The sequence below is a fragment of the Opisthorchis viverrini genome (assembly GCF_000715545.1).
Source record: "Opisthorchis viverrini unplaced genomic scaffold opera_v5_307, whole genome shotgun sequence".
NCBI classification, from domain to species: domain Eukaryota; kingdom Metazoa; phylum Platyhelminthes; class Trematoda; order Opisthorchiida; family Opisthorchiidae; genus Opisthorchis; species Opisthorchis viverrini.
The window spans coordinates 361427-385262 of record NW_008751958.1 but is presented as its reverse complement, the minus strand read 5'-3'; the positions used below and the strand labels follow the sequence as shown (position 1 = coordinate 385262).

General features: G+C 42.0%; 1 protein-coding gene across 1 annotated transcript in view; it reads left to right on the top strand.

Moving 5' to 3' along the window:
* Positions 1–5834: 5834 nt before the first annotated feature.
* The window catches only part of T265_09735 (hypothetical protein), a gene marked incomplete at both ends in the record, with an annotated part of 32712 nt that continues 14710 nt past the window's right edge, over positions 5835–23836 (top strand). Inside the window, 10 exons of the mRNA XM_009175900.1 lie at positions 5835–5970; positions 11797–12001; positions 12446–12576; positions 15381–15431; positions 15474–15700; positions 15853–16103; positions 17371–17719; positions 18875–19025; positions 19945–20847; positions 21637–21747. Of these exons, the coding sequence (XP_009174164.1) occupies positions 5901–5970; positions 11797–12001; positions 12446–12576; positions 15381–15431; positions 15474–15700; positions 15853–16103; positions 17371–17719; positions 18875–19025; positions 19945–20847; positions 21637–21747 (2449 nt within the window). The remainder of the gene's footprint in view (positions 5971–11796; positions 12002–12445; positions 12577–15380; positions 15432–15473; positions 15701–15852; positions 16104–17370; positions 17720–18874; positions 19026–19944; positions 20848–21636; positions 21748–23836) is intronic.

The following is a 23836-nucleotide window of genomic DNA, read 5'->3' as shown; positions in this document are numbered from 1 at the left end:
CGGCATTCACGGTTGAGGATACCCAATATCAATTTAGACGAATGCCGTTTGGTTTTTCGGGGCACCATTCACATTCCGGCGCTTGATGCTTCGTGTAACGAAGAGACTCCAGAATGTTGCCGTGTACGGAGACGATATCGTTGTGTGCAGCAATTCAGAACCAGAGCACGCAGTTCACTTGAAAGCTGTACTGAAGCGGATCCGGGAGGCTGGTCTGCGGATAAATGAAGCCAAGTCACAGCTCGCTCGGAGTTCGGCGACACTACTGGGGCATAAAGTGGGTCAGGGAGAAGTCAGCCCACTGCCCGAAAAATGGGAAAAGATCAAGGATTGTGCTGTTTCCAATTCAAAGCGGTCGCTACGGCAGTTTCTTGGACGAACAGCATACTACAGCAGGTTCGTTGAGGATTTCAACAAGATCGCTGCGCCACTGTACTATTTGCTCTGTCAAAATCTGGAATTCGAATGGACCGCAGAAGCACGTGAAGCTTTTGAGCGTGTCAAAGCGCGGATGTTGGATCAGCAACTAACCCTCAAACTGCCCAGGGTCGGAAATATGTTCATTGTTGCAAGGGACGCCAGTGATCGCGGTATCGGCGCAGTCCTGAAGCAGAGGAATGGAGTTATCAAATATGCCAGTCGCGTCGAAACCGATCACAGACCCCTGGGGTGGATCAGAACCACCAAAGATCCTCGCAGGAAGCTCGCACGCTGGGCGCTCCGGTTGCAAGAGTACGACTTCACAATCCAGCACGTGCCCGGGAAGGAGAACCACTTGGCTGATTGGCTGCCAAGGCCAGAGGCTGAAGATGAGGTCCCCAAAATCACGGTTGGAGCCAATGGCCTCGCCGTCGAACTGGATTCCGGAAAGTTGGTGCAACTCCAACGGCAGGATCCTGTGTTACAAAAGGTTGCAGCCGCCTTGTTGGATGGGAGGAACATTAAGAACGTGGAGGTAGACGAGGAATTAGAAGCGTTCCAGAGTCATTTTGATCGGCTGAGGCTGAATGAAGCTGGCACAATCTCCTGGAACGCCACCGATTCAGACGTTGTGCTGCCCGTGATACCTCACGTCTTGAGACGGAATCTCATCGTTGAATGCCATGAGATGGCACATACAGGGTGCACCAAGACATACGACCTACTTCGGCAGAGGGCGTACTGGCCCGGTATGAGAACTGAGGTGATGGATTATGTGGTGTCCCGAAACGGTGACAACTGATAAAGGGTGACACAACAGGGGCAACCTATCCCATGGAACCCATTCCTGCCTCAAAAATCGGCGTGTTATGGTCCGTCGGCGTCATGGGCCTATTTATGTTGACAACCATTGAAATCAGTAAATCGTGATGATGACAGAACATTTGCATCAGTGGGTCGAGGCGGCAGCCATGCCCAATCAACGGGCGACTACGACCAGTGGAGTGATAATGCACCACATCGTGGCCAACCATGGGGTGCCACAAATGATCCTAACCGATCAGGACTCTTGCTTCGAGATCAAAGAGTGTAGGAATACCTTGCAGAAGCTGGGTATCAGACGGCTAACTACGGCGCCATACCACCCTGAAACAAATGGCCTAACCGAACGTACTAACCGGACGATCAAGGGGTGGCTAGCGGCCACAGGAGATGACTGGGAAATGAACTTGCCAATGGTGTTGCAAGCTCATCGTGCTTCTATACATTCAACCACAGGCAAGGCCCCTTTTATGCTGATGTACGGTCCACATTCGCGCCTTCCAGTTTATCAGGAAATTGAGTTGTGGACGGTTACATGTATGTTTCCGGAGGGGCTAAATGAAGAAAGGAGGTAAGCTCGAGAAAACGTGACCGGCTTTCAGGAAAGGACTAGGCAAAAAACAGCAAATGGAAACGCTTGACCATTCCCCATAGGTGCGAATGTCAAGCGAAAGAATCATCAGGATTCTGAAAGGATTGGCCTAGGGCCGCGAAACCCGGGAAGTCGATGGTGAGGGCCATTTGTCGTTACCAACAATCGGGTGGACGTCTTTACAATTCAAGATGGTCGGGGACCGAATAGAGTGAATATGGTTCAGCTTCGAAAGTGGCATGATACAAACTGAGAGCGGCCGAATATACCGGCTCCTGGAGCCGATTTAATTTAGAAAAAGTAGAATCGGAAGCATGCCAGCGACCTTTAAAGGGGTGTGTGGAATGATGCATATTACCGATGAAGTATGCACGAATTATGGGGTTTTCTCATAAGTCCGCTTCGCGTCTATTGAAAAGTGGAATTTATTACGGAATTTGTGGAATTGCTTTGTAGTATTCGTTTACGTTTGAGTGATTGTCAATGAGTATTCGGGAAAAAACAGGAGGACCTGTTCGAGAAGAAAACGGATACACAGTTTTTATAAACAAGATACATATGAGAATTCTGTTTCCCTGCTCAATAGACTGTAACTGTTCAGTTGGTATGTTCCAGTAAATAAATCAGCAGAGAAGGTCTTCTTTCTTTCACTGGTTATCGATGGCTTCTAGTTGAATACTCTTCGACAACAAGCTGCTTCTATAATAACCATTACGTAGACCAAATCTTTGTAATTACGGCAAACAAACACGCAATCAAAACTTGCTCACCCATCCTGATTCGGCTGAGCTCGCGTTAGCTTTGAAGTCACTGTATCCGGGGACAGATATCTTTAGTCTTTACCCCCTGCAGTCAAAGTTATTCCTGCGTCCTTTGTTTTCTGTCGATGGAAGTGTGATTTCGCACCGTTGATGGGAAATAACAGAAAATCCCTGCAGTCGCTCTCGTTATCTTCGCTGCTGAGTATTCCGGCGACGCTGACATTTGAAAATTTCAAGGAGGACACAAAATTATGGGACAGTTGGATGAAACTTACGAAGTGCCTTCGCGTCCGGTGTCACTCAACTATTTGTGATTTCCACAGGGAGGTGCATTTCACTATCCACTTCTGATGGGTGCTTCATCTTCCCGGTGAGCTCTGCGTAACTCGACCGTTGTTGGGCATACAGGCACGTCAGATGGTACCCTACGGAAGCAGGAAATTCCCCCTCTCAAATACATCCGTTTTCAAAGCTAAGTATCAAGTTCTGAACACTATTCATTTTTATATCGTCTTGTTTTCTATCTACAATAGCACTGCATCTTCCCAAGCAATTGAAGATGGTGCTGGTTTGGCACCGTCCAAGACCGCTTAAGCGTGGATGTTCAACACAAGTTGGCTCGGGCCTTTACTAAGAAAACTTGTGCCAGACCCATCAGCTCAATTTTTACGCCCGTCAATAGATCAGACTGCTTTGTTTCTTTGCCTGTTCTTACCTATTACCGCCTGAACCACTACTGTTCTACCAGTCTTTCTGAATGTGGATGGAAAAAGTGTATTGGAATAAGTCCACTAAAGTTTTTGTGTTAAACCTTCTCGTTCCCACAACAGGTATTCCGCTCCTAATTAATACTGCATCCGCAAGCGAAAGCAGTGCAACTGAAAAATGAAATGCCTTCAGCTTGTGTTCAGCTTGTAAGTGTTCGTTGACATGGAAGCCCTTAGTACAACGAATGGCGTTCATTCCAGCCTGGCGGGGAGCGTATCCTGCCCTGACCGGAAACAAGGCACGCATTCGTGCAATTCAGTTGAGGATGTGAGGGTAGCTGGAACCAACAATTCCTTACTGGCCTGCAACAATGTCGTGCCATCGGATACTGACTACGGTATTTTGAATGACAAGATCAAAGCTAAATTGGGAGCTCTCGGAGCTCGTTGGTCAACAACTGAGGCGTCCGACTCGCGACATGCTGCTAAGAAAAGTCGGATACACGGAAAAAATGGAGGGTAGGAGAGGAGCGAGTGCACTGAATAGGAACAATACGAAGCTGTAAAACCTACGGCGCGCAAAGGCGCTTTAAAACGTATGTGACCTCATGAACCCGAAGATTTGCCGTGCCTGATAAGGGACCTAAACTTTGCGTTCTATTATGGGGTCAGACCGGAGGGCTTTGTGGAATCAAAACCAATTGAGTCATGGATCGCGGGAAGGGAAATCGACGGTGGGTGGCTAATATCGGCTGATGTGACGCACCGCTAAAAGCTCCCCACCTCGGCAACCTTCTCATACCGACATGGTGCGGATGCTTATGAGTGACATTTCGATTGTGAGAATTAAAACCTTGAATACTAGACTGGGAAGAGGGGACATGACCTATGGGCGGGGAAGTGTGTTCCAGCGTTAGCGCGGACAGGTAGAATATTATAAGTGAGCGACACGGGAATATGTGGAAGAGTTATGGCAATGTACGGGTTTAAGAAACAATGACACGCAAGTTCGCTGGTGCATAAATTTGAGATTCGGGGCAGAAAAACGCTATATACATGTGATGGGTATGGCCAATTGGCAGGTAATCTCGGGTAAGAGCCACACTTGAAGTTAGCGCGGGCAGGTAGAATATTATAAGTGAGCGACACGGGAATATGTGGAAGAGTTATGGCAATGTACGGGTTTAAGAAACAATGACACGCAAGTTCGCTGGTGCATAAATTTGAGATTCGGGGCAGAAAAACGCTATATACATGTGATGGGTATGGCCAATTGGCAGGTAATCTCGGGTAAGAGCCACACTTGAAGGCAGCGAGCAATCTGGTAAATGGGTGGGAAAATATTTCGCTTACTAGCCTACGTGAAGTTAGAAGTCGAAAAGCTACAGCAGTCACAGGCATAGGTGAGCTGGTGTTCACTTGTATTGTAGGAGGGAGCCCACCTCCCCACAAAAGCTTATTAGGGTTGAGTTGCGGACGCACCTTTTTTCGGACCATTGTTCTCAGGCCCACAAACAGAGGGGCGCAATTTGTCGTAAATGTGCTGGTCTAGTTAGCCGAAGCACAGTCTGAAATAGTCTGGGGCTGGATATGCGCGGCAATAAGTTCCAAGAGCCTCAGAGCCTACATAGCCATTGGGATTTTGGGTTTGCATTTGGAAATCCAAGAAATCGCGTAGCTGGTAACTGCACGGTGGCAAATAAGCGGGTTGCTGGAGCCAAGTGAATCCGGTTCCAAAAATGATGCGGGGTTTGATACATGGGGTTTGGTTGTCAATTGGACGATAACCTGGAGTTGGGTTTCTGGAAAAAACGTAGTTCAGCGGATGTTTAAACGTCATTTTAAACAAAAATTCGCAGTCCCATTATGCAAGATCATGCTTATTGCTAGGGAAAAAACTGACGTTACCCGAAGAAAAGTGTACAGATCCTCCCAGAAGAACACAGCCTTGACTTACATTCAGAAAAAATGGTTTGCAGGGATTATCGAACAGGAAATAATTGTTATCCATCTTGATTCCTCTTGAGTGAGCATAAATCCCATGATGATGTCCTCAACCAATTGGGGTAACGCGGACTTTGCGATGTTGTTTTGGCAGAGTTATCTGATATTTGCACTGCTTGCAAAACCGAGTGGCAACCTTAATACTAGCGGATAGATTTCAGGGGGCAAATCTTTTCAGCTGCACAGGATTCAGGATCAGAGACAGTAAATAGTTTTCCCTGACGAATCTATGCACGTCAGAGGCACGATGTTTTGGAGTCCGTTAACGGCCAACGCATGATGGCACATACAAATCAAACCTCTGCATTCCACCAAGTGGATGCATTTAAGGTGAAAATAGGAGTGATAGGCCAAACTAAGTTGCGGATAACTTATTGCCATAATTTATTGAGGCCAACCAAATAATTGGGCCGAAACGCACGACGATTTCGATGCCTTCCGCATGCTCACTTGGCTGATGGATGATGTGATCACTGGTCCTAACGTTCGCTGTTTAATTGAAGTGCGTAACTCAAGGCCACTTAGCAGCAAAATGAAATTGTAAGGTGTTTTCCCGCACATGAGTGATTCGTTATCTACCGGGCAACTATCGTCATGCGCTATCAACTGAATATGCTTTTGCGCATTGCATTTTATTTAGTCTCACTAATTTCTACGAACTTCGGTAAGTATTTTCCCAACAACATACAATAACAGCGTTCGATACTAACTGACTTGAGTACAATAATAATTGAGACATTTGCTTGGGGGGGATATTTTGTGTCCCAACTCCGTGTCCACGAAGAGAGCATATGCGATTATTATTACTGACCGAGGTTTGATAGTGCGGCACGGAAGCGTACTGTTTAGCTTATCTAGGTTCCACGATCATAGTGCCGTGAAAGCTGCACAGTTGAGTGAGGCCGCCCTATGGTAACGGTCAGCGGTGGATGCATTTTGCTATATGTGGCTAACCATCGGTCTGAGTTTTGTAGAACAACTATATTTGTTCACGAGCACTGTAAAATGCATTTGGACTAACCAGAATATTCCGCTTATACCGTGGTATTTTTCGTCTCCAATGTTCATCTTGATTCTATATGTAAGAATCGTCAGTTTATTTAAGCGCGGTTGCCACCAAATATGTGAAAATGACAATGAATCATGATGATACTGATTATTGTTTGGTAAGCCCCACATCTGTTTTAGGCAAACTTCTACATAGAATTTTTACGGATCAGTACTGGATCATAAACAGTAACACAGTTTTCCTACGTGGGTTTAAATACTTTCGCTCCTTGCAGTTTGGAAGAATTAGGCATGCCCACTTTAGGTGAAATTTTCTGCAAGCTATGTAAGGCTATTTGTCTGGACCGCACATAGAGTAGCTGACAAAATGCCTAATGAGCTTGCTTTTATCAAGCAATTAAACTTTTACCTGGGCACAGCTGGAAATCTGTTCCGCTATTCCGTTGTCACAAGCAAGGTACCACTTGGAACTGTACTGATTATCCTACTGTTTGCTATGTGCGTCAACAAATTATCCCAGTTGCACCGGTTCAACTGCTCTTTTTTCTGTGCTGGATACTGTCCTGCCAGATAGCCACGACAAGTGTCATCAGTCGTCCGTCTCCGTGAAAAATTTCATATTACTTTGAGGCAGTGTCTCAAAATAGGATGATTAATACGCTTGACGTTTAAACATTCAGTGCGTGCTTAACGAGAGGTATCACAAGCTTCGGCTCTCTGGGTCTTAAGACACTCTTGTAAACATTAGTCTGCACCATGACCTTCGTCACATTTACTAGACCAGTCATTATTTGTGGCCTGGTGCCTGAATCCTGCAATTTGTATGGATCGTTTTTATTCAAAATATTCCAAAAACCCGTGCGAAGCGTCGAATAGGTTAATTGAAGGTCCTAGCTATGATGACCAATGCTTGAACTTCGGCTTCTAGGGATGTGCCAATAAGGCTCTGTCAACCGATCTCCCCCTTAACATTCATGGTATTATTTTTTATCCACATTTCCCTTTTAACCACGCTTTGCAAACCAACTGAGTTGAAAGGAACCACATAGGTCCAGGGCACATCAGAAATATTTGGCTATCCAGATTTCTAACAAGGCATTTAATTGAGAAAACCTCAGCGTCTGATGAAGCATCGTCAAACATGTGGATGTCAGCTTACATAACATACATTATCACTCCTATTCCTGAGTAACCCACAAAGGTGAACCGACAAAGGCCGTACTTCGCTGGTCTTGGGACACCTGAACACGAACTCGCAACCAAATCTCACTCCATGAGGCATTTCTATTTGGATGACCTGAAATGTGGGCTGAGTTAACTTTTGATAAGGCAGTTAACCGCAAGCGGTTTTGGACGCGTTGTGAACGAGCCTTACTCAAACAAACGGTGAAAACTTGGTTTAAAATGTATGTTCTAATAAGCGGTACACCAGACTTCATTTTCAAATACAAGCATATTTATACGTATAAATGAGCGTATGTGCATACGTATGGACAGCATAACTGCAACCATTCAACTGATCCAAATCTTGGTCGTGATTCAAACAGTAATTGCTTGTATTTTCACGAGGGTGTACATCTTTAGAGCATAAGCATCTTGAATTCTCCCTTAAAAAGCAAAAACTGTTTAAACTAATTTTGAATATGAAGTTGAATGTTGGATCAAGGCTAAGGTTTTGCAAGCCAAATGTCCGATCATATGTTTGCTAAGGTGCTCCTACGGTTTGATGGAATAAAATACTCTTAATTCTGCTCGGTCATTTTGACAATTCGCGACCATTTGGGCTCTTCTCTGGGAGCTTTTTTGCACCTGAATCCCATCCTTAAAGTTACGGGCAAAGTAAATGCAGCTGAAAAAAATTCTGTTAAGGATGGACTCAATTGAACCTCAAATGGCTATCTTGTCAGTAGCATTTCTTAAATAAATATGCTTCAAACTAAATAAATAATATAATCTTTGTGAAAGGCAGTCTAGAACCAACGTTGTGTGGACGTTTATGGAATGAAAATGTCTAATTTCCCCTGTATGCAACGTATAATATGCTTCACCCTTCGTAACCAAGCAAAACCAATAATATGCGTCATTTAGTTGGTTGAGGCTCACAAACCTAGTTTGTTCAACGACAGCAGCTTACAGGAAACTTAATCCTAGCAAAACTTAGAGGGTAATTAATGCGGCAGTATTTACTTTACGTATTGTCTATCTGACATTTTAGTTCGGAAAACAAGGACAGAAGCTGTTTGGTTTTTAGAAGTGGGAAACATAAATATGTGACAGTGGTATGACATTAGTGCCATGAATCGAGTTTGACGCGATATAGATAAGGAGGTAAAGTTGGCCCCGTAAACTGGTATCATTATTATATTATATCCTCACACATCATACAACGTTCATTGCATATCAATATATTATATGTACCATAGGTACTTACCTATAGTACGTACGTATTCAGAGGAATTACCACTGCGTGGCACCCACCTTCCTAGGATTAGAGAATTATTTCGTGTAATGTGATTTCTGTGCTACCTGGTTGAGGGTTAGGCCATTTTTTACACCGAACGGTTAAACAATTTAATGTTCAAGTGTCTCAAGAACTGAGAAGCACTTCAAATCCGTCGGACTCTCGTCTCAGTTGCGTAGGGCTGCCGCAACACAATAAAATGCGTTGTCTGTAACTTATTCACAAATGACATTCCTTACAGTGTAGAAAACAGCGTCAGCTTCAATATGGCAATAAAGATTGCAGATGGGTCTGTAAATGCTATCGAAAAAACAGGAGAAAGGACAAAGAAGACAAATGAAATCACAAATGCATCAAGGGCAGTAGACGTGTTGCCTCATATACAGTTGATTACAGAAAAATGGCGTTTGCAGTGGCAACAAAATATCAATCATGTTGTAGGTTCACCATTCATACGAATTTTTATCGCAAGTTCAATAAATTGAGCTTTTTGTCACGCCGAATACGATGCGTACAAGAAGAGCAGCATTATGTTAGTGGATTCTTGAGCATAAACCTTTTTACTTTTCTTTCCTGGAGGAGCGATGCATTACGTTAAGGTAAGTTCTTCTAAGCAGCCCATTTAGCCAATCTAATTCTTGAAAGAGTTCGGGTAATCTGGACACTTCGACAAATAGTGGTCTTTCGGTCGTGATACAGCACCAGGATTTCAAACTTTTGATCGTTCAGAAAGTACAACATCCATACTGAAATACAAAATTCGGCCGTAATTTTTGTCGTGCAAACTTGGCTGAACGAATATTTTAAAGCCACAAGACCAAGCCTTGCTTGAGAGAAACCTTGGCAAAACTTCTCATTGGAGTTTATAGTCTGCAGTTATTAGCACTATATCCTTGATAGTCAAAACAAAGCATACTTATCAAAAATTGGTTTACAAGTTTCTTGAGAGATGCGTGAACCAAGTTCAGGTTTTAAGGTAAACTCCTTATTTTCCGCTCACTGCTGGCTAACGAGTCCCCTATCTTATCCACGCTTGGTCAGGAAATAGTGCTTTAGGCCTTCGTCCACATAGTTCAATCCACAAAGTTTGGCCTTAAACGAACTTGTGTTTGAGTCACCGGGTGAAACAAACGGAGCAAAAAACAGCACTTTTTAGTCGCTCATATAGTTTAAAATCCCAACGAAAAACTTATTATTCGGTAGAGCTGGTTCGGGCAAACCTCGGGGAAGTTCACATCCAAAAGATTCCGATTGAAAGCTGAAGATCACACACTTCAATCATATCAGCTTATCAGATCTTCTTTTTAAATAGCCTTCGTTCTATGCCTAGACGTTCGTTTCTGTGTCTATTGTTCTGAAAGTTTTCCTTTCTTCAAGAGACCTCATAATAGAAAATCTCAGTGAAAATCCCTCCCGTCTTTTGCTTTGAAACCAAAATTGTCCTTCAAGCTTAATAAAACATCCCACTGTTTTGAATCGTGGAAGAAGATTGTTGCTGTTAGTCAAGACTGACGGGAATAAACTTGGTGACATCTGCGAAGTCCAAATTTTATTGAAGAGTGACCGATTTTTCCTTTGTAATATAGTCAAAGATATTGGTTGAATATGCCTCTCATCCAGTTGCTCAAGTAAATAAATAAATAAATATATATATGTATAAAACAACCAAGAGTGTATTTTTAATCTAGAAACACTTTTGCACTGTAGATTAGAGAACTACCTGGTCGTCTAATGTAGTATACCTGTTCACCAACGAACTGTCACAATTTATTCGAGCTAGATGATTTTTTTCAAACAAGTTAACTTTCAACATTACAGCTTTCCGTCAAATTCACCGGTGTTTTTGACCCCGATTGCTGGCTTTTTTGTGGTTCCAACCAGTTGGCACTGTCATCATTTTCTAAGTGCTGCTTAAATTATGGTGTAAATGAGGAAGGAAGCGCAAATTGCCAGCACTACGTTAAGTGATGTGGATTAGTTTGATTCGCCTAGCATTTCTGACGAGTATGCAACGATGAAGAGTCTCTAAACACACTCAAAATGTTGTCCTTTAATGTCTTTGTTCGACAGAAGCATCTGGATACTAGCTTTAGAACAGAATACCCACAATTTTTCGCGCAATTTTTAGCAGATCCTGTGCTGGTGCCACTGGGTAAGGCCTTTTTTGTATGCCGTGGGAGACGCGATTCAAAGTTACACACCCGCCAGACTGACGAAAATCGAAATACCACACCCAACAGACGGCTAAGTTTGTCCCAATTTTATCTAAACACGCCCCCTTCCTTTGTTGCGACGGTCCACATTTAAAAAATTTTTGTAGCAAGATGAAAAGGCTTTGATATCCAGATATGGCAAACTTTCTTAGGCATTTTTGACTTATTATTGAATCTGCAAACGTACATTTCGTTCATTTCAACCTCGAGACTGGATGTTTCTGGTACATCTTAGTCCATTTCCTTACGGACTTTTATATTATCTCTGGGTAAATTTCAGGCGTAATAAATAATCTTCAGCCTTCCTGATTAAGTTTCATCCTTCATTTTAGATGTTTATTCGCTGGATTTATCACACAATATTTTTGGTCTAATGTGCCCCATTCTGATATAGTTTAGTCTAGTAGAAATAATCTGCTTTCTTTTCCGTTCTAAATAATTTGAACTAACTGGGATGTGTACTTCAAAGCCTAAAGTTTATCCTGTATTTTGTTTGCATTTTATTATAAGTTCCTCCACTATATCAACCAGTATTAGGTTATCTCGACTCATCTACCTCATAGCAACTTATTTGGCTTTGAAATATGCTCAAAACATGAACTGATAATGCAGCTTAATAACTGCATTTTGTAGCTTCATTAGAGAGTAGTTCGTTTGATGGCAACGTAAACTAGCATGTTGTGGTGAACCTTTGCATATCAGTGAACGCAATCTGTTGCATTTTTACATCTACTCTGGTTCCACCTACATGACCGACATCTGTTTGTATATTGCCTCCCTAACTTTGTTGTTGGTTTCCGTTGATTAGTTGTTCACGACCTTGAGGCTGCAGAAGGTTCACACTATTTGCCACAGTGCCTGCCACAATTCTCACCGTTCGTCGGGCTTTCGGACTATTCGTTCAAAATACCTGATACTATTTCGCTGGGATGCAATTTTTTCACTCCGTTCACATGCGGAATTGACCAAGGGGACGTAAGCTGGTACAAAATTGAAGATATGGATATTTCACCGTACGTTCAAATCGCGGTAGTGGAAATCTTTAGGCCAGTCCTTAAATTTTCATGATTGCTTTTATGTTTTGGATGTATCTAAAATATAAAAAATTTGGTTTTCTTTTAGATCCAGTTCTCCAAGAACGATCGGGCCTCTGATAAGTACATTCATAGTATACACTGCACTCAAACTGGTAGAATGTTGACAGTTCTGAAGGCTTATAAGAAATGTATAATCGGGCGTTTTAGTGGACGTGGCTTATCAGAAGTTCATCGAATGCATATCACTAAAAATATGAAGACGATTTGTAATGACTTTATGGATAAAATAAATATACTGAAGGGTAGGTACACCTGCACAGTGAATGATGATTTTCATTTCAGTCTACAGTTAAATGCTTTTGTCTCCAATTTATGGTAATAATAATTTATGGTAATCTACAACCTTTTGATCTTTTTCAGGATAAACAAGACTGTGGGTCAAATTCTTCAAGTTACCGTAGTCAAAAAATCACAGTTAAAGGTACAGTATCAGTGTGTGATTAAAAACTCCGTTGGCGCAATCTCACGAATATTCTCCATGAGAAAATCAGGTGAGTATAACTGGCATAAATGCAGTGAACTTACAATTTGTATTTGTTCACCAGATTTTTGCCTCATGCCATCAAAGTTTTTGCACCCTCCTGTAATTTTTAGCTTTGCTTTGCGGAGCAGTAAAACGTTATGGCCCTTAAAATAATAATAATAATAGTCATTCAGGTGTAACATGTATTTGGTGCCTAGCTGCGATGTCAGCCGGAAGAAACACAAGACCGACTTTCTGCCAGTTTGCCCAAGCCTACACAGAAAAAGTCGGAATTTTAGGGTTGGGATCAAACCACGAAAATTTTGTTCACTAATTTTGCTTCTTAACCTATCAATGGAGTCGTTAGTTTTGTTTTCTTCGAGCTTGAGGAAAAAGTACAACACATCTGTCTCCTTCCGTCGCCGCGGCTAGTTATGGTTGAAAACTTTCACTGTGACTAAATGTTTCGTGTTAGGCTTCCAGAACTCTAAGTAGCTGAGATATGTTTTTATAGTAAAGTATTTCCGCAGTTTATTTGCGTTCATTTCCGCTTGCTTGGTTTTGTTTTTAACGAAAATCTTTCTACCTGCTCGAAAATCACCCACCAAAGGCTTGAAATAAAATCCATTCGCGTAGCCAAATATCACCTGATACCAGCCGTCCAATGTGCGGAACCACCATTGAGCTAGCAGTTCGACATTACAACGCAGTGTTTTATAGACTGAACTAGCCTGGGCTTTCTCCCTTTTTGATAAGTTGACCAGTCTTGTATATCATTATTTCCAAGGAGTTTATCAAGCATAACCATACTAGTTTACCACACACACAAAGTAGAGGAAACACACATTATACACGGGTAATATCATTCTTGCAAAGAGGTCTTCTGCATCCTCTTTGATTGACGGTGCTGGTTACAAAGAGGTGGTCTTCGCACCCGAATTGAGATTGTTTGAAATGTTGCCGCTGCATTTAGTTGGACGTTTACGAATTGACATAGTGATACATTACGGATCATCTAGACAATTTTTTACAGAATACTTCGACGATTCACGTGGACAAAGTAAATTTGCGTGATGCTAATGAGATGGTCTGACACATTAGTCCTTTTCAATAGGCACCATGATGTAATTACTGTAGTTGCGAGGAGCTTCCAAATGGAGGCAAGAATTAATATGGGTGAGTCATACACAAACACATTATCTTCCAGGTTCGCTTTGGCCTTCTGTATCTTCTTAAACGTGTTCTCAGTTTACCTATCTTAGGTGCGTTCTTGAGATCAGTGACCGGCCAAAACGCACCTGTTTCAGAGGCTATGAAGTATTTGTAGGCGATTGGAAACTAAATTGGCTTGATTTTAGTTACACGGTTAAATTACTTTGCATTAACTACTTTGTACATTTCTTCTCCCTACGGACTTTTCTGTAGCTAACAAATAGAGAAACACAAACAAACTTTGGAGTCATGTGTAGGACAAAAGCACCTGCAAGTACGGTAGCCTCTAAATATGTTCACAGTGCTTCTTTTCTATAGGTTCATTCTAAAGAAATAGGTGTGGCAACTACTTAAAAATTAGACCAACTTTTAGCAGAACACGCAGTTACGACTCAAACGTCTGTTCAGCAAAGCGTCATTTTAGAGAGTCTCTCGTACAAATTGAGCAATAGAAGATAAGAAAGGTCCTTTTGTTTTGAAGATTGTAACAATCGCTTACATAAATTTGTATGTTTATGCTTAAAAAAAAGTTATTATGGAGAAGCAAACGATACACACTGTCTGATTTGAGTAACGACCGATATGCAATGCTAAAATAAGCATTTGTTTGGCCTTTCATCCCTTCGTGCACCTAATGCGTCTGTTGTTCCAGACAATATTTTGTTTATAGACATTGTATTTCAAGACGTCCTCAGTTGTACTACTCATTTTCACGCTAAGCACTATTTTTTACCGTCGGTCAGGCTGAAATAAGGTAATTTCATTTTCATTAGATGGATAGTGGTTTGAGAGCACTATTTTTCACTGCTATTTCCAATAGGTAAACTCCTGTAGGGTGAGTTACGACTCCTATTTTCTATGGGTTGCTTTAATATCTGGGCCGTAATCCTTGAATACTATTTTAGAAATCAGGAAGTTTTTTCTTCTGAAGGCTTTGTTTTCTCTTCCGTGCAGCCGTTTTTGTGTGCCAATCTTGACGTTCCTTATTCAGAAATCGCGTGTTACATCTACTGACCCTCTGAGGAGCCTTCATGCACGGCCAGTCAGATTGGTCACTTTAGTGCTTTTCAGGGTGTCGTAACCTCGGTCTAACCTCGGTCGTCTTCGAATAATAAAATATAATAATATAATATCTACTTTTAACCCTGTATATTTTACAAGAGTGATACCTTAAATAGACTATTTACATGTAAGATGAGGAAAACAGTTTTTTGATACTGCTGCTAAGAAAGAGCGTACCTATGACATGGAGGGCGGTACAATGCAGAACATTCAACTGGTGAGAATGTTGGCCACAGAGAGGTACGGCAGAGAGATTTCTGTGCAGTCGGTAGTAAAGACAGCAAATGGTGCCAATAACGTCGGAAAATGTTCGGATTTCTTTTTTTATTTAAATCCATCTTCAGAAAGATCAGCTTAATCAGTGGAGCATTTCTAGCTACGATATATCACTACAGTGAATTCTGCACCGAATCAATACCATAACTAACATACCAGCAACTTTGCGTGTTTTTTGTAGATGTCTATTACAACAATAAACCAAGCATCTATATGCATTTTTGGGCCAGATATTTAAAGTATGCTGTTTTGACCCCATTTGATATCCGTTTTGAAATACAGGGCCTTTTCGAGGGAAGTTGGAGTTTCAGGATCTCAGAGAAGTGGAGCAAGGTAAGTCCTTACTGTTCATTTAAATGAGCATCATATGTGAAGATAAACTTCTCTGGCTGCCTACACTGGATTCGCAAGCAGAATCACAAACAAAATATTTTCATTATGGAGAAACCGTCAACCTGAAGTTCTCATTCTACGTTAAAAGCATGTGGCTGCGACCCCACAGCAAGTGGTTCTTCTCTGTTCTAAATCCCGGACAAATGGTCAGTGAAGCTAACCGAATCGAGCTGTTTCCCTATATCCCGAACACAAAACTTTCCTCCAGGGTGAGCAAGAAGTTTATTTGTGAAAATTTACCGCTGTTGCCGTGATTACATATATATATATATATATATATATATATATCCGCCTTTCAAAATTTATTTGGAAAAGATAAGTCTTCATACCTCATTTCAGAACTTCTTAATGTTATTTACAGTACAACATGACCCTCAATAGAATCCCTTGTGGAATTTGGCCCACAGACGGTATCTGCTACGAGGCGTCGCTTGTAATATTCGATTTGATGCACGCAGATACGGGGGTCTATACTTGTTGGGTTGGCCCAGAAAGTTCAAGGGAGCTAAACGGTCAGGTGAACGGCACAAAGCTAGCCATTCAACGGAACATACAGCTTTTCGCGCTACCTGACCCCTTGGAATTGCTCACCCAGAATGAGAACCTGCAGAGGTAAGTACTGACAAAATTTGAAGGCAACAATCTACTCACAGGGTGAATTTTATTGCCCAACTGCACTTAAGAGGGTACTTTTTTGAATATTTTTATGAGCCCATCTTGGGAGATAGAATTACCAAGTCCCTTCTCAAAACTTTGTAGAACGTGAGTCAAGGTCAGCTCCCAAGCTCTAAACGAAGAAAAAGAAAAAAGCTAACAACCCTTGCGTTCAATGGGGTACATGGCGTTAAAAGACCGTTTGTTTGTCTTTTTTCCCATGGGAAGCGCACCTCTCGGGTAGACGTTTTCGTTTGCTTACTACCTTTTGTTTCTCCCAATTTAAAATGTACGATTACCATCTCTCGACGAACGAGCTGACTTCATCTGTAAATTCAGTGAGGAGGCGTTTCATCTTATTTGTTTTCCTGAAGCAATGAGAGATTTTATTCCCATCACACTTTTCAAAGAATTGCCTGGCCATTATCAGGTTTGTACTACTGTTATGAAACTGTACCGTGGATCGGGGGAATAATCTCCTAACCAAAACTGAGGTACAAAGAATAAAGAGGGTGGGTATGGCTTTTAAGCAAACAACTTCTGTCTGGAATTGTCACTTCTAAATCGGCCAGTTATGGGTAGACCCCTTAAAACCTAACTCACAAAAGTTGCCTGAAAAGTGCTGGTTTCCAAGCCGCCCGTTGGCGTCTTTAAGTTTTGTGTCGCCTTGAAGGTGATAATATTGTGTAACGGTGTATCGTGAAGTGGCTCAACATAAATGAAAATCTTTGATCCGCACTGCTTTGTTACTTGTTAACTGACCAAGAGCAGAGACAATATCAGATATACAAGAAGTTGCATTGTTTTGTCGGGTTGCGTTCGACCTGCGAGAGACCCTGACTCAATTCAAAAGTAACAGTCATGTAGGACTTACTTACGCAGGACAGAGATGGACAAACCGTCGAGTACACGCTATAGACTAAATGCCATGCAGAAGATCACGTAGATTCCCTCCAAGCCATTGTACTCAGGTAAAGAAGGTGTTAAATCATCAAGCATCAAGGCTATTTACTGCAGAGTATGGATGATTTTCCACTTATCAGGTATTGCGAACTTCATTGCACACTTTTATTCAACATCCGAGCCGCTGTTTCTTCACTCTGAAAAGTTGTTTCAGTTATGTAGTTATGTCAAATAATCAACAGGCTTGACTACATAGGTCATCCTTGGTATCACTCACTGGATTACAATTTTAGGTACTAATACAGCAGTGATATTTTTTCAGGTCATTTGGAACGGTCGACCTTACTGACAGACAACGGGTGCTAGATGACTTGAGCTCCTTCCATGACGAACGACCCAAAGAGAAAAGTGAAGTGATCATGGCTCATCTCTCCCCTATTCGACCTGACATGATTCTACTGGATGAACACAATTTACGCGACTCTTCCCACAACCTACTGTTCAACAAGAACGCTACGGTGTGCATGGGCACCAATTTTACTCTGCATTGTTCTTTAAAACCGACGGTTTTGAATGGTAGTGTACATCTCTTGTGCGTACAAGAGAGTGAGGATTTCCCTTCAGCAACAAGTGAACACATCGAGAAACTAACTATCAAAAGGATCATAAACGTGAGTACGCGCCCAATCACATTTTGAATATCGGCGTGTTAAAACGCATATATAAAAACTGAGCGAAGACAGTGCATACATCTATCCACTACCTTGACCGGAGTGGAGATCTTACAACAGGATAGCATGGCAGTCTCAATTAGCATAAGATATTGGTCCAGTGCACATCTCCGTGATGATTTGGTGGAGCTACGTTTTTGTCTATCCTTTTGTTTTCCTACCCTTCACTTGGCTACACAACTCAGCTGGTGCATTTTTCGCTGTTGTTGCTCCTCCACATTGAATCCTTGGGTCACCTCAGTGTGTCCTCACCTCAGCGAATTTTATGTAATATCATCAGCAGGAATTGGACTGATAGGTACTATTAAGGAATGAAGATGAATCTGTGCTAGAAATGGATAATGTGAAATATATTCTGTGGTTATGTTTTGCTACCCCTGTCTTATATTGGCTTCTGATAGAGTTTGCATGCAAGCGCAACCGAGTGAATTGTTTGCTTATACTGCAGAGCAGCTAGGTGGTAGTGTAGAAAACCGGTCATCAGCATCATCGACAGTATGACATTAGTGTTCAACATCGATGCTTCACTGCTATACATCCATGGTTTATTTGAAAGCCTCATTGTAGAGAAACTAGTGAAGATGGACGAGGAAGGGACTTAGTGCTAGCTAACCACAACCATTCCGAGGTGCCTACACCTCCAGACATTCACTCAGGTAATCTGGATAGAAACTGACAGTAAGAGCGCGACATCGGTTTATCCGCCATATCTTGTAGTGTCTCCAACTACGCACAGTGAGGATCACGCAGTCCCCATCCTGGAATGTGACTAGCACCGACAGCACCCAAGCGCTTCGTGATCTCCTTCATACTCCTCTGCCAAGTCAAGGGTTGGCCACCTCTCCGTTTACGCCACTCTGAATTGGGTATGGAACACAGCACTCTCTTCGGCAAACGATGGTTCGGCATACGCAGCACATGTAGAATGATAACCAGATGTAATACGCTGGTTATTAATCTACGAACTGATCTATTGATTCCAGCGAGACCTAAGCCGATTCGTTTATTTACTCCTTTTTTAGAGAGAAAGTAATTTCTTAAAGCGCTCTTTAACGTCTATCTTCTGACTGAGAATGGTAATTCTTTTTTCAACAGGAATCTTTGCGCCCCTCCATAGACCACACCTTCTTTGAAGTTAATGAAGAACACGCTGGCTGGTATGTGTGTATGGGCAAAGTTTACGACCAACCAGAAACTTTGTGGCAAACTATGTACCTTAAAACTCGGCGATGCCTAAACACATCCGGTATGTCTATTTTTGTGTGAAAATAGTAACTGGTATTTTTAATAAGCTAGAATATATAATTTGGTTGCCGCTCTACGGACCGCGTTTGTTTTTACATAAATGTTCAGATAAAGTGGGAGTAAACGTTCAGTTACCTCACGAGGAAAACGGCACCAAGGAAAACTCTGTGGTAAAGAGTACATAAGCCCAAAACATCGCTATAAGTTAACTGAGGGCATTTGGGCTATAATTCGGAACCAGACGCCTGTATGGTGATATCTGGCTGTGCGCCTGAAGGGTTTTTCTGTGCACCTCAAAATGCTTGTGACAGTGTAACATCTAGTTCCTGCCGCACCCACTAATTTCTCGTCTTCTCAGGTCAAATCCTTAAGTCGAATTAAACAACTTTTGTGGTTGCGAGGCAGTGAACCATTCATGTTAACACAGATACTACTGCGTCGGATGTTTGTCCAAGCATCAGAACCGAACTTAACATGACATCCACCATTATTAGTTAACATGTAAATGAAGAAATACCTCATATAGATGTTTTATGTGAAGCGTGTACTAGAGATGTCAACAGTCATGGTGTGCTACTAACAGTAAACGTTTGACAAGCGAGATAAATGGATACAGAATTTTCCTATAGCGTCCAACTGAATTCTTATCGGAAGGCTAAGAACAGTGAGACCATCTCCCTGTTTGGTGAAGGCAACGTTTTGTACTGTAAGTTTGAGAATCCTATTTCAGTCATCAGAAACAGGCATTTAATTATCAGAAGTGGAAGCAGAAATTCTAAGCTGATGTACTCGACGGTCTTTCCGCAGTTTCAACCGGGCTGTTGTCATCGTAATTATTTTCATTCTTTCTTGACTTCTCAGTGTGGTTATGGGAGCAAACTTTTGCAAAATGAACCTTTCGTATTTGATTCATTTTTCAGCGTCAACCGAGGGGAGGTTAATCACAAGTGTACTCAGCTTTCCCGGAAGTCTGATAATCTTTGCAGTACTATGTGCCGTTAGCTTGCTGGTGAGCTTATTTGCCTTATGTGGAAGTCAAGGACTGCAAAGACTCGACTGTCGGTGGAGTGCACCGTGTATATCTAATAAGCCCCCGGGACAAGAGCCCGCAATGAAAGAGCGATTGGCAACCAAACGTTCCCCGGTACTAAAGAAAAAGGTCCATGTTTACCGACATCCAAATCATTTGTACACTGGGACGTCCAGTGAGTCCACTCTACAGCGGGAGATTACGTCCCTGTTAGACGTAAAAATCGATGAAGGATATGATAGTCAAATAGACAGCACTTCAACCCACCAAACTCCGTGTCATGGAAGCCATACGCACCCGCGAGTTTCTAACGGTGCGCGCTCAATACTGGCCTGCCTCAACTTCAATAAACTGAGGGATACAGAAAACAGAATGACATCTTCTCAAACAACACATGGTAACGCAACTGACCAACTGACACTCTACGTAGGCCGATCCCCTGCTCCAAAAACCAAAACAGCTTTCAGCTCCAATCTTTTCAGGCATTTTTCATGGCCTGTACATTCAGGGACAGTACAAGTCGACGCTAAAAATAATGGTGTTTTAGTAGAATGTGAGACATCGAAAATATTGTATGAACTTCCGGTGGACGAGTCGTGGGAGTTACCCAGAGATTGCATTCGAGTTGGACACAAACTGGGTCAAGGTGCGTTTGGTGTGGTCTACTACGGACGGCTTGATCTGTCCAGGTTGAGGAATTCCACCGTGGAACGTTTTCCAACAAGTCTGATTCGTCCGGAAAAATTGAAGGCAAACCATAATCTTTGGGAAGTGGCAGTCAAGAGGCTGCGAAGTGAGTGCTTTTCGTAAGAATAAACCTGAATAATTAATTTATTACTTGTGTTGTCATTTTATTTCATTGCACCTTTGTAATTATCTGCTACTAATTATCGACGTTATTAGTTTAACCTATAAATGGAGGAGTTGATGTAGATGTGGTCCCGACAAAACCTTGTTTGCTCAAAGGACACTCTCGTCTAACAGTATAGCCGTTCTGGTTGTTGGATGACAGGGTTCAGATTTAGCCTTCTGCAGTTTGCCAGGTGATTAATGCACCACATCCCAGCACCACGAGGTCATGTGGATAGGAATCTCCATTGAATCGTACCTAGTCGCTTTACTCATTGGTTTTGTTATGCTCACGAATATCATTCATTGAGATTTTATTTCCTCTAAGAACGATTGAAAGATACCTTCTTGCTACAGATATGTGCTCCACTATTTTTGTTGTTTCTTACTTAATTAGGTACTTCCTCAAGTGGAAACCCATTTCTATAGTGCTCAATTTATATGAAAACTAGCTTATCACCAGTTATATCCACCCTTCTCCTGGTCCAGCAATCAGAGGTCACTACTTGGTTGTGAGTGTGGCTGACTTCCTTGCCGGAGTTTATGTTATCCTTTTATCCCAAGCATAATCGTGCCTAGCTCTTTTTCAGCAGATCACCTGACGGTAGACTAATTACACTCATTTGTTTGAACTTTCTCTAAATTTCTCATCCGCTCATACGTTGTACCATTTTTTCCTCACACTGGCACACTTGAACTAATTGATTTATTTTTTTATCCGTTATTGTAAAAGGTGATTTCGTTGAACAAGAGTTGATTGATCTTGTTCGAGAGATGGAAATGATGAAACTGCTTGGCTCACATCCACATTTGATTCGGTTCTACGGTGCCTGCACGCAATCCTGTAAGTCAGCAATATCATATTTCCTTCTGAGTAAATTGGCCAGGCTCATAACATCAGACGTTAAAGAAGGTTGATTCAGACTCCTTCTAGGTAGCTGTATCAAGTTTCCAGTTGATTCTCCGTTTTTTAACAACAGTATTATGGTTTTTGGAAGCAATCATTGCAAAACAGTGCTGTTATGGCGATGGTTGCACCAATAGTAGGATTCGCTCATAAGTACAAGCCTCTGGAAACGATACAAGTTGCCATCCACCACTAGAAACCCTTACTCGTAGAAAGCACACTACCCATTTTCTGACGATGCCAAACTCTAAATTAGGTGGTCGGATTGTGCGTACAGGATTATTCTATTGTCGGTTCACTCGTTTTTTAAAGTCCCACGCACTCAGACGATGGAGGCTATAATGGATGGCTCTCTGACATGAAAACTTGGATTCAGCCAGCGTTCATGTTTGACTTAACCAACTTTTCCAATCACTGTGTGCATCAAACATCACCTATAGGCTGTCAGGCAACTGCTTCGACAATTGCGTCCCTAGCTCATAACAACGGTTGGCCTAAAATTAGCGGTGATGGGAACAATTGCGTCCTAGCTCATAACGGTTGGCCTAAAATTAGCGGTGATGGGAATTCGCCATGATAAGTGGAAAATAACGCTGATGTCGTAGGTTTCTACCTAGCTGGACTCAGTGAGCTAAGAGGTTACCCGTTAGCGAGTTATTTTGAAAGCGATACTGAATGCTGAATACTCAGCCATTTTAGCTAACTGATTGGAACAGTTGAAGCTCTTCAGGTAATTCGAGGCAAAGGAACTTTACAGGGATTATAGCTACATTTATGGATATGCTCAAAGGGCGATTGCTTCTGTAATGTCAAGGTCAATGTCAACATGTTGTGGGCAAAACGTTTCATATGATGAAACGTTTGCAACCAAATTGCCCAGCTCAGCGAACAAGCCAACGACCATCTACGCTACCTGAGCTACCGACATTCTCCTCTATAGAAAATTAAGATTTCGTTAATCCTCACCCGGTACAGCAGCGTCTAAAATCCTTACCCAAATTCCATGGCACTTCGGAGAAAAATTTTCCAATCATAGCCAAATGACACTGTGGGGATTTCTTACATATTGAAATATCTGTGGTTAGTCGGCGGCACGCGAATTACCCTACTGATCACTGTTTTTGTAAATATGTCTACCAACTCCGTCCAGTTTGCGGTTCATATTCCTTGAATGCCAACTCGTGTCACTTTCCAGACTCAAAGGATTAGCTGGTAAACCTGCATTCCACTCCACACGACCAGTCCATTTTGTAGTTAGTTCTCAGTGTCAACCGATCAGTGAAAGTATATCCTAAGCACTTGTGCATGGTTCAACTCTTGAGAAGAAATTCCGATTTACTGGTGGTGACTAAAGCTCTGGAAATCTCATTCACCTCTCCTTGCACAATCGGGTGTCAGATGTCCGAATACCGAAATGCTGAAATTAAATCGTTTGTAAAATCGATTTTCTTTTAGCCTAGCTCTCACTGCTTCTTGTTTTTTCAGGACACGCCTACCTTTGTACTTTTCATTCAAACACTTTTAGCAGAAAATGTGTTGTTATCAACTCTCTTTCGATTTACGGAGTGATTTTCGTGCTATGTTGTGGTTGGTGATTTGGTATTAAGACAGCGATTTAGAATGAAAGATCATTTCACCCAACTCTCGTGTATTTTATTGCTTAGCGCGAGTGTAACAGTCCTTCTAATGAGCGGGCACTTATTCCAGACCTGCTACATCAAGTATATGTTTGAAGTCAGCCTTCTATAAATTCTTCCTTGTGTTTTTCCGTGAAATTATAAAGGAAGACGTAACTGGGTAAAATTCAGAGCAGGTATAGGGGATCACAATGACTGTTACAGCACAGCTGGTACGGGTGAAATCTGATTGTGATCAAGAGTCCAGCATGCGGAAGAAACGGCAATAATTTGTTGGTTCTTTCCAAATTTGAAAAAATCCTACGTTGAATCTGTCAATGAACATTGGCCGTTTCATTTGGAGACAGTGGTCCTCCTGTCATTTCTTAGATCAAAAATAGATGCTTATC